The sequence below is a fragment of the Chlorocebus sabaeus genome, chromosome 4 (assembly GCF_047675955.1).
Source record: "Chlorocebus sabaeus isolate Y175 chromosome 4, mChlSab1.0.hap1, whole genome shotgun sequence".
Taxonomy (NCBI): domain Eukaryota; kingdom Metazoa; phylum Chordata; class Mammalia; order Primates; family Cercopithecidae; genus Chlorocebus; species Chlorocebus sabaeus.
This window is the reverse complement of record NC_132907.1, coordinates 16,228,995-16,241,135: the sequence shown is the minus strand read 5'-3', so window position 1 is coordinate 16,241,135 and position 12,141 is coordinate 16,228,995. Positions and strand designations below refer to the sequence as shown.

Below are 12,141 nucleotides of genomic sequence, written 5' to 3'. Positions count from 1 at the left end.
CCTGTTCACTCTATTCAGACCATACATAATTTCATAGATCTGGCTTCTATTCTCTGTCATTATTCCAGACTAAAGAAAGTTCAGTACTCCCAGGCTAATCATCTTGGTGTTATTCTTGATTCTTTCTTCTTTTTGGTCCCTTTATCTGTTATCAAGTTCTTTTTTTTTTTTTTTTTTAGTCTCACTCTGCCACCCAGGCTGGAGTGCAGTGGTACAATCATGACTAATTGCAACCTCTACCTCCCCAGCTCAGGCAGTCCTCCCACCTCAGCCCCCTAGTAGCTGGGACCACAGGCATGCACCGCCACACCTGGCTAATTTTTAAGTGTTTTTGTAGAGACAGGGTTTCGCTATGTTCCCCAGCCTAATCTTGAACTCCTGGGCTCAAGTGATTCGCCTGCCTCAGCCTCCCAAAGTGCTGAGATTATAGGTGCCAGCCACCATGCCCAACCTGTTATCAAATTTGTGATTGTCTTTTTCCACCTTTGAGATGTTTCTTTGATTTGTCCCTTTTTATGTTGTCTTCTAATAGCCCATTATTACCTCAAACCATTATTACTGTATCAGCCTTCTGACTTGGCCTTCTACTAGGTTGACCCAGGAGTTTTTATTATATTATCCCTAGGCTATAATTGAGATTGCAAAGAGTGAGCTAACAGTAAATATAACGTCACAGAAGCATATGATACTTTAATTACTAAGTGAAGAAAATGATGTAAAAAAGTAAAAGTATGATACAATTTTATATGTGTATATTCACATAATGCACAGCATACAGACTTCTATATTTTAAAGATTATATATGCTTATTGTATTACTAATATGCTTATTGGCCATGTGTATATCTTTGGAGAAATATCTATTCCTATGTACATGTGAACATATATGTGTATGTGTATATATATAGACTCAAAACATTTACTGTTTATTTCTGGATGGTGAGGTTACTGGTGATTTTAATTTCTTTCCTTTGCAAATGCAGTTGGCTCTTGATATCTGTGAGTTCTGCATCCATGGATTTAACCAACTGCAGATTGAAAATATTCGAGGAATGAAAAGGATGGTAGCATCTATACTGAACATATACAGGCTTTTTTTCCCGCTTGTCATTATTTCTGAAACAGTACAATATAACTGCTATTTATTTATAGCATTTACATTGTATTATGTATTGTGAGTAATCTAGAGATGATTTAAAGCCTATGGGAGGATGTACATAGGTTATATACAACTACTTTGCCATTTTATGTAAGGGATTTGAGCATATTGGATTTTAGCATCTGCAGGGCATCCTAGAACCAATCTCCTATGGATACCGAGGGATGACTGAGCACGATTTCAGAAGTACCTATAATGTACATATATTACTTTCAGAATAAGAAAAATGCATTAAAGTTTTTATCCAAAAAAAGAATATTGGCTGAAATTTAGCTAGAGCATTTTGCAGCTAGAGCCCCCACTTGAGAGCAGCATTGATTGTTATGTACACTATTTATTGAGGTGCCAGATGGTGTGACTGTGATATCATTAAAAAAGTGATTAACCTCAATGAACCTGACATCAGAGGACTGAATACCAGCATTACAAATGTATTTGTCACTTACTGAGGTACTAACTGTTGTGTATTAGTCATATTACTTTTGATCAAAATGTTGCCAGAAATTAAGGCTGTAGACACTGCTGTGGAGTAAATCCTCCCTTGAAACATGTCTCTCTTTTATTTTTTGTTCTAGAAGATGCACTGTGTATATTCAGTAATCTTCTCAATTGCAAATTATTTAAAAGTTGAATTATAATATATAATAAAAAATTGTAGAAATTCATTTGCAAATAAAATATTTTCAATTTTTATTAACTTCAGATATCATTGAGCAACACTTGATGGTAAACTTCTGTAGTCATCATAACACCATAACAGCTTTAGAACCCAAGTGTCTTCATCTGCTTCTTATGAACTCAGCAATATCTTTTGGCCAGAGGTTAAATCATAGTGCCTTGACTTCATCCTTAAGTTGGTTGGTAGCATAGTGATAAAATTGCTTCTTGTTATGCTGTAAACGCAGTCTATCAGATTGTTATCTGCATTGACCATTTTTCAGCTTACCATTTTTCTAAGTATGGATAATCTCCCTGAAGTTTGGCAAAGTATATCAAATGGACAAAGACCAAGAAGTCAAGGCTTCTTTAAGAGTTATGATGATGTTATAGGTTTTTGATAGTTTTTCATTGTATTCATGTCTTATTTATACCATTGACATCAGAAGGAACATTGTTGTTCATATCAAAATAATTACTTTATCCCTCCCTGCTTTTTTTGTTGTTGTAACTGAAATGGGACCCACTAAGAGCAGTGTTAACTCATTTCCATCTTAAACATTAGATCATCAGAGACAGCTACCCTCAAGTCAAGCTGCTGAGTAGTAGCAAACTAGGGTCTTGAGGACCTGGGCAGGATCTGAGAAGGAGGGAAAGAGTGAGGAAAAAAACTGACCATTTGTTACTGCTAAAGCTTTGATGCTCATGTCCCAAGAGGCAAGGGCAGAAACAGCAAATGTGGCTGCTTTCTGGCAAAAGAGAGGGTGCCTAGATAGGAGGACCAGATGGGTCAGTAATTAGAACAAGGACAGCATACGCCACAGTGCAAGAAGGCAGTGAGTGGTCAGATCTAAAGTCAGAGCCATGGCCAGGTGCAGTGGCTCATGCCTGTAATCCCAGCACTTTGGGAGGCTGAGACAGGTGGACTGCTTGAGGCCAGGAGTTCGAGACTAGCCTGGCCAACATGGGGAAACCCCGTCTCTACTAAAAGTACAAAAATTCGCTGGGCGTGGTGGTGCACGCCTATAATCCCAGCTACTCTGGAGGCTGAGGCAGGAGAATCGCTGGAATCTGGGAGGTGGAGGTTACAGTGAGCTGAGATTGTGCCACTACACCTCAGCCTGGGTGAAAGAGCGAGACTGCTACGTCTCAAAAAAAAAAAAAAAAAAAAAAAAAAGGAAAAAAAGAAAGAAAACATAAAGTCGAAGCCAGAGCAGGAATAACAAGGCAAAGTCAGTGAGCAGCCACTCCGGGTTTAGGGTGACTCTTAACTCTAAACACCCAGGACAGTTAGGCCAGTGCAACATGTGGCATCTTCAAAACTAGGGAGCATTTTATTTTATTTTATTATTTTAAAAATTATTTTTAAATGTTTGTGGGTATATAGTAGGTGTATATATTTATGGGGTACATGAGATATTTTGATACAGGCGTGCAATGTGGAATAAGCATATCACAGAGAATGGGGTATCCATCCCCTCAAGCAGTTATCCTTAGAGTTACAAACAATCCAATTACACTCCTTAAGCCATTCCAAAATATACAATTAAGTTATTGACTATAGTCATCCTATTGTGCTATCAAATAGTAGGTCTTATTCATTCTTTCTATTTTTTTTGGATCCCTTGGCCATCCCCACTTCCCTCCACATTTTAAAGTGGTGACTGAGGGCTACCTGTCTGATGCCAGGGGCCTGTCCCTTTTGTGTTTGGAGTTTTGCACAGATTCTAACACGGTGGGAATCATATTATTTGTTTTGATGAACTTTAATTCAGTGAGAAATAGGTAAGTTGTATTCATTATGTTCTGTCTACTCAGCAAATAAGTATATAGTACACTGTGAATATATTTTTCAGTTCACAAAAAAACACAGAAATAAAGCTGGATAATTAAAATGTTGTTCCTAGTATCTGGAAAAAGTCATTTATGTACAATACCTTATTCTAATACTAGAAAAATCAGAAGTTACAGTTTTAAAAAGTCATAATGATTATATAGGAATAGTCCATCACTCTAATAGTGTAATCTGGATATCTTTTTCAAGCTAGGAAGCACTCTAGAAACCTTTGGATTTCAGTACTAAATAGACTGTCTCAACATTTCTGAAACTCACACTACAATAGACAAATGTTTTTTAAGAGAGGCATTTATTGTTCATTTGTCGTCTTTTTTCTCATTTTTGGATCATCTTTAAAAGGTCATACAGAATATCTGAGCTACACTATTTTTTAAATGTAGAAACTAGGCACCTTATTTCTATTTTATTTCTATGGATGCACAAAAATAAGATGCTAGTAGGAGTCTGTAAAACTGCATTGTGAGGTAGGGTGATAGGAGGAGCTCAGTTTGAGTCTAGGCTCAATTGCTTTAGGCTAACTGCTTTTTCTCTCTGAACTTCTTTTGTAAAACTTAGGTAATGACCTATCTTTATGGTTGTTGTAAAGAAAAAAATGTAGTGGCTTCTTCATAGTCTTTGATTTGTAAATGTTTGTTTTCCTTTCAGCTTTCCTTTTGGACCTATTTACAGTTAGTTAATTACATTTTCTCATTTTCCAATCTTTGAAGAATTTGTGACTTATCACCACCTACTTAAAGTTTTTTTTTAATCAAACAATCTCTTAATCTCTCTTGGAGGCAGAGTAGTTACTATAACGATTTAAGCTCAGCTATATGCTTCCTGTTACTTAAAAAGATACTTTATACTGGTCATTCTTAAAAATTAAGTTTTGGGTCATTTTTGTAGTTTAATTATGTATACTTCACACATCCACAATTGATCACTACATACAGATGTCCACAATTTATACGACACTACACACATTGACATAAAATACTATGATATGAGATAATGGGATAATTTAAGAAAAAAGAAAAAAGTATTCATGTGTGTTTTCCAAATAAGTTTTTCAATAAAAGCCATTTAGGCTTTTACATCAATAGGTATTATAGTTTTAAGTAGCCAAAGACTTGAGGCAATGACCATAATCTTTTAAAAAACAAATCTAAAATTTAGTTTTTATATGCATTAATAAGATAACTGAAGATAAGTGAGAAAAGTACCTTTTCCCCTTGTCTTCAATAAATATTTATTACAGTGTTTATTTTATGCCAATATTATAAACTAGATGTTATGTCTACAATGGGGTTAATCAGATGGACAATCTGCTCTCAAGAAGCTTCCAGTTTAGTGTGAGAGAAAGGTATTGAAACTGTTATTCCAGGTTTGGAGGATGCTGTGAAGAAGCACAGGCGAAGCTGATGTACATGAATATTTCATGATGTTATTGAAGCGTAATGAAAATGACTGCTATATTTGTGTTATACCTTAAGTTCAAATGTCAGGGTCAGATGAAATCTGTGATATGTTCTTAACAGTTGATATCTTTACGTAGAAGCTGTTTTACATTTATATACAAAACAAAAAGAAGCCTCAATAATTTAATTATTGTATTAAAAAGTAAAGCCGTTCAGTGTAATCTCCATCTCTCTTAACTGTTAGGAATGCCTGCTAATCATCTGTACGCTTACACTAGCTGATAAAGTGATTGCTTGTTGTAGAGCTATTATAGGTCTAAGAAATCAGTTTGCTCACCTTTTCGTTGTTGCTGCTGCTTCTGTAGGAAATTCAGTGAACATTATCACTACTTGTGTAAAGCAGTGCATCACCTAGCAACTGTTGACTGCATTTTCTCCCTGGCCAAGGTCGCTAAGCAAGGAGATTACTGCAGGTAATATATTTTTCATTTTCCCCTCTATCAGTGCCTTAGATAAGATGACATTATTCAATTAATTATAGTATCTTTATTATAAAATATTACAATTACTCAAATGTGTTAGACTCTTGGGAAAGCTGAATGTCATACATATATAGCTTGATTTGAAAACTAAATTCATTTCTTGCTTGCTCTGTCACTGAGTACAATGAAAGCAGATGTTAAAGTTTATGTGGGTGACTTTTTAATAAAGTTTCAGCACTCTTTTCATTTGTTAGCTTTTACTTGAACACTTATAATTATAAAAGTTTGATTAGGCAAGAAAAGACTGAGAAGAATAGGGACTGGGGGGTGTTTCAGTGATCTGTTCCTTTTGTTAAGAGCCCATATTCATCCCACTATTCTTTATTGACCTCTAAGCATCCCAACATGGAATATTTATTCTCTTTTTCATAAAGGATGTTAGCACAAACAAATCTAACTTTAAAATTCAGATGGCCGGGCATGGTGGCTCACGCCTGTAATCCCAGCACTTTGGGAGGCCAAGGCAGACGAGATCAGAAGATCAAGACCATCCTGGCTAACACGATGAAACCCCATCTCTACTAAAAATATTAAAAATTAGCCGGGCGTGGTGTCACGTGCCTATAATCCCAGCTACTCGGGAAGCTGAGGTGGGAGAATTGCTTGAACCCAAGAGGTAGAGGTTGCAGTGAGCCAAGACCATGCCACTGCACTCCAGTCTAGGCGACAGAGTGAGACTCTGTCTCAAAAAAAAAATTCAGACAAAACTTTCATACAAGTTGTATGTCTTCCAAAAGCTTGAGTTTATATATACTTAAGAAAAAGTAAGGCTGGGCATGGTGGCTCATGCCTGTAATCCCAGCATTTTGGGAGGCTGAGGCAGGAACGTCTCTTGAAACTGGGCATTTGAGACCAACCTGGGCAACATATTGAGACCCCATCACTACAAAAATTAAAAAATTAGCTGGGTATGGTGGTGCACACCTGTAGTTCCAGCTGCTTGGGAGGCTGAGGATTGCTTTAGCTCAGAAGTTTAAGGCTACAGTGAGCCATGATAGTGCCCATGCACTCCAGCCTGAGTGACAGAGCGAGACCCTGTCTCAAAAAAAAAAAAAAAAAAAGGATACAGTTTAAAAAATATAAAATTAAATAAAGTTGTTCAAGTTCAAATGTTTTATTCTTTCCAGGAAGCATCTAGATTCTTTCCTTCACTGCCATAGATGTCATCAGTATGCTTTCCCCCGTCTTTCTTGCTATGCCTGTTCTATCCTACTGTATCCTCCTAGCTCTGTGAGTTATCCTTTGTGTCCTGTTCTACCAGGAAACATTTTGTCATTGTATAATTTTGATAGCAACAGAATAAGTCGATGTAAATTTTAGTGCCGAATAAATCACTTAAAATTTTGTTCCAAAGTGAAAATCTTCCTGGTAAATCATATCAGTGTCATGATTATTACATAATGATTTAACTTGGTAGAGCACCTAGGATTTTATTTTGAAGTTAATGTCACAAATACTTTTATTTTTTCTTTTACAATGAATTTGTAACCCACCTAGATAAAAAATCTTGTCTTCAGAATTACACTCTAAAATCCAAAAACTATCCTTTTTTCATAACTTTAAGTGTCTTTCTCCAACAGATGATTTCAGATTATTTACTCAGAAGATACTGTAGTCACTTTTTTTTTTTTTTCTTGAGACAGAGTCTCACTCTGTGGCCCAGGCTGGAGTACAGTGGTGCAATCTCGGCTCACTGCAAACTCTGCCTCCCAAGTTCAACGAATTCTCCAGCCTCAGTCCCCTGAGTAGCTGAGATTACAGGCGTGTGCCACCATGCCTGGCTAATTTTTGTATTTTTGGTAGAGATGGGGTTTTACCATGTTGGCCAGGCTGGTCTCGAACTCCTGGCCTCAAGCAATCCACCTGCCTTGGCCTCCCAGAGTGCTGGAATTATAGGTGTGAGCCACAGCGCCTGACCTGTAGTCACTTTCTTTGTAAAATGTGAGAGCATCTGGGATTTTATTAGCCAGATATATTTAAGAAGAATAATTTAGGAAAGTCGTATTTATTGGTGTTATGAGTAAGTTCAGAAATGTGGTTACACTTGAAAGTTCTGAGTCAAAGAACTACAGGAGGTCGATGGTAGGATATTATGCTTTTGAAAAAGACCAACGAATGACCAAGAAACTGATGAAAAGATGTTCAATCTTAGTAATCAGTGAGTGCAAATTAAAACAATGGGATAACGCTGTTTATTTTGTTGACAAACATTAGAAAGTTTAATCAACTTTAGGTGAGGGTATGAGAAAACAAGTTAACTTTCATATCCTGCTTGTAGGTAGGTAGATTGGTATATATACTGTTAACTATTAAAATAAAAAATATGCATACCCTATGACTTAGGAATCCCACTTTAAAAATTTACTCTAGCTTTGGGAAACACTTGGACGTGAACACGTGGAGATGTGTATAGGATTGTTCATTGCATCATCATTTATAAGTAAGAATTTGGATGCAATCTAAATGTTTAACAGTGGAAAATGTGTAGCAGCTTTGAAAGAATGCTGAATATCTGACAAGAAGTGATCTTCAGTATACTCTACCATAAGGGTCTATTGAACCTAACTTCAGTTTCTTAAAGGCCATTTAAAGAACAAAGTTTACTTTTTTCCCTTTAAAAAGGAGAGTAAAACTTACTCTGTCTTACACTTACCATGTGGGTTTATTGGATTCTTTTATAAATGTAAGATGCATTTTGGGATCTTTAGTGATCTTATTTTTTCTATATCTTGGAACATTTCGTTATTTCATCATCCTGAGAATTGTTTTAACATTGTTTATCATTTGTTTCAACTATACTATAAAAGTATACAATGGGCTGGGTGCGGTGGCTAACGCCTGTAATCCCAGCAGTTTGGGAGGCCAAGGCGGGCAGATCACAAGGTGAGGAGATTGAGACCATCCTGGCTAACACAGTGAAACCCTGTCTCTACTAAAAATAAAAAAAAATTAGCCAAGTGTGGTGCGGGCGCCTGTAGTCCCAGCTACTTGGGAGGCTGAGGCAGGAGAATGGCATGAACCCGGGAGGTGGAGCTTGCAGTGAGCTGAGATCACACCACTGCACTCCAGCCTGCAGCCTGGGCGACAGAGCGAAACTCTGTCTCAAAAAAAAAAAAAAAAAAAAAAAAAGTCTAAAATGGAAAGAAAATGGGAGAATGATGATGCAGAAGTGAGGAGAGAAATCACTATCACATCATCCGTTTTCTTGTTGTATTGCCCGTGTTACATCATCTTCCAAGAAGGTATAAAAGAAGAGTGCAGATGCCACAGTTGGAGTCTGCTTCTAACTTTCATTGAACACAGTTGAAAATTCAGAATTTTTTGTTGTTCACCCATAAAGGCAAAGAGAAAAAAATTGACAGAAGGCCTTTCATAATTACTGGGTTCATCAGATGATGAATGTGAAGAGAAAGAAACCAGTGCCCTGGATATTCATGGTGATGGTGAAATTTCATGTGTCAGCAAAATCTGAGATTCTGAATGCTCAGACAATATCCTAGGTGAATTTTCTCAAACTCAAGGGTTGGTGTGTGAAGAATGTATTTGTAAGGGCAAAATGAACTCTGTTATTCTCGTCCAGTTAATCATTCAGTAGGAAACATTCATCATGTAATATTTGGTGACAAGAACCTGGACTATCCTGTTTTGCTGAAAGACGTGATAGTATTCTTCTATCTTTTATAATATTTATTCATTAAAATTTACTTGATACAATTTATAAGTTATAATTTGTAGACAGACAGAAGATTGAAAGGATATAGATGATGTAGAAATAAAGGTACTCATTTGATTATTCTAATTGGTGTTGATAAGTCAAAAAATGAAAATATTTTGCAATTATGGAGCAAAAATGACATCTCTTTAAGAAAATTATAAGCTTTAAAATATTTCGAAAACTTCAAGTATTTGTATTTTTGTTGATACAAATGTGAAAAGAATCAGAAATAATCAACTCTAGAACCTATTAGAAATGTATTGAAATTTGGAATTTAGTATTTATGAATGAATATGTTCCAGATGCACGCTTGACAGCTGATGGGCAATGACCTTCAGAATGTGTTACCCACTTCAGATATATATGCCTTGAAAACCAGGAGAATATGGAATAAAACTTTGAGATTTACTGTGTTTAAATTCTTATTAAAATCTGTCATGAGGTTGATTTTTTTTTTTTTTTACTATCCCCTTATTTCTGTAAAATTATTTGTGAAATGACTTTAAAGGAATATATTATATCCAGATAGTAAATGGTGAAATCTTTTTTTTATGTATGTACTGAGAGTTAAAATAAACTATTGAATTTTTTAAATTACAGAATGATATATTACAGTATGACTTTTCTAAAGAAATCACAACCAGTATGATGCATACATAAACATAAATGCACAGAAGAAGGTTGGAAAAGGTAGACAGCAAGCTGGTGTCAGTAGTAACATCTGGGAAGGAGAGCTGAGAGTAAGGCAGGGCTCAGAGGGTCTTGACTACACAGCTAAGGCTGTAGATAAAACAGATATAGAGGTCTTTAAAAAACTTAAAGAACAGCAAGGCCAAAATATGATTCTTGTATCCAAGTAAAAGATACAAAAGACCATAGAAAGATGTTTTAATGAAACAACGTATGAAAATTTTAGGTCATTTCGTTTCCAAGTCCAACACATAGTTTAATAATTACATCTAGAAATAATTTTATGTGATTTGCTTTATTATATTCATTAATAATAATAAGTAGCAATAATCTGAACTGTTATCTTTACTAGTGAAAATATTGGTTTGATCTCAAACAATAATAGAAAAATGAAAAATAAAGCCCAGCATGGTGACATGCACCTATAGTCCCAGCCTCCTGAAGAGGCTGAGGCAAGAGGATCACTTGAGCCCAGGAGCTTGAGGCTGTAGTGTGCTATAATTGTGTCTGTGAATAGTCACTGCACTCCAGCCTGGGCAGCACAGTGAGACCCTGTCTCTTAAAAAAAAAAAAAAAAAAAAGATCTCGTAAAGGTAAACTACAAGGGTGAAGCCATTTATAAGACTCTTCTAAAGTATGTGCTTCATTGCACAATTATTATAATAAATATTTTCCCAATTTTTATTTTATAGTTCAAATTTAACTTTTATACTCAAGGTTTTATTCTGGACATATGTTCTTAAAATCTATGTTTAAAGTTTTGTTTTCTGTCGTACAAACAGTACTGAAATTTTTCATGCTGTCTTAGTTTTTTGTTTTTTTTTTTTTTTTAAGGCTATTTCCATGCTTAGTAAATTGAAACATACTTCTTTTTGCAGACCAACTGTACAAGAAGAAAGAAAAATCATAATAAAAAGTGGAAGGCATCCTGTGATTGATGTGTTGCTGGGAGAACAGGATCAATATGTTCCCAATAGTACAGATTTATCAGTAAGTACCATATAATACAAAACAATAAGTCAACATAACATCCCAAACTTTTAAATACGAAAGAAACATTTTTATAATTAAAAGTTACCCAAATTTCAACTTTGGCTTTAAATGGGCTAAGTCTGGACATAGTTTTATATTTACCATGAAATGTGGAATTGGTGCTATTTCCAATGAAAGATTATCAATAGGTTTAGTAACTAAAAGTTTAGTTCTAATTAGTTATCCTAGGTAACCCAATAAAAATATTTTACATTTGTAAATACCCAATATGCAAATAGAGTTGGAATAATACCATAGTTTTTGCAAATTCATATTAGCATGTAGTGTTCCATCCTTTGTACTGTGACTATTTTCAGATGTTCCGTGAAAGAATCAGAGATGACTTTGCAGATTCCAGTGATGAGAATTTTCATTATATGTATTTCTCTTACATAACACGAATGATCCTGAATACTTAATTTATTTAACACATACTTACTGAGTGCCTGTGTCTCAGGTAATGAAGCGAGTGTTAGGAACAGAGAGTGGTAAGCAAGACAGAAGTCTTCCCTGCCCTCACAGAGCTTGTTGTATAGCAGAGAAGACAGGCTAGTGCAATACAGCTTAGTGCATGGCATGTTGGAAGAGACCAGGATGGCCTGGGGACAGGTAGCAAGTTGACCTAACCCAAGGGCAGGGAAGCATTGAGGAATGTTCCCCAGGGATGAGATACCAACTGAAGAATGAGTCAGTGCAAGCCATGGTATTGTTAGGGGAGTATTCCAGGTAGAAGAACCAGCATGGCAGTTGTTGGAAGTGAAGCATAGCAGGATGAATTCAAGGAACTGAAAGACGATGAGTGAGGTTGGAGTGCAGAGTGTAAAGAAAGAAGTGTTCAGAGATAAGGAAGAGGCCAGTTTACTTATATGAAGAAATTTACATTTTTCCCCCTAAAAGATTAAGAATACTAGCAAGAGAGTGATAGAAGCTGGGGAAAAATAGTGAAGTGGTGGCAGGGTGTGTGAGTTCCATTGTCAAAGCTAAATGGAGCTGGGCACTGAAGTGGTAAGGATTGATCTTATTCAATAATACTCCTGCAGTAGGGAAGAGTCCGGTGTGAATTGAACTTGACTTCATTTTGGCATAGATGAC

The 12,141-nt window shown here is 35.9% G+C and overlaps 1 protein-coding gene across 3 annotated transcripts in view; it reads left to right on the top strand.

Annotated features, from left to right (window-relative positions):
- Positions 1-12,141, top strand: part of MSH3 (mutS homolog 3) — a 222,668-nt gene that overhangs the window by 126,284 nt on the left and 84,243 nt on the right. For 2 of the 3 annotated variants that reach the window (XM_073014651.1, XM_073014653.1), the window contains exons 18-19: positions 5,436-5,543; positions 10,896-11,007. In XM_073014651.1, the coding sequence (XP_072870752.1) occupies positions 5,436-5,543; positions 10,896-11,007 (220 nt within the window). The remainder of the gene's footprint in view (positions 1-5,435; positions 5,544-10,895; positions 11,008-12,141) is intronic. The other variant, XM_073014652.1, reaches the window with a different exon arrangement.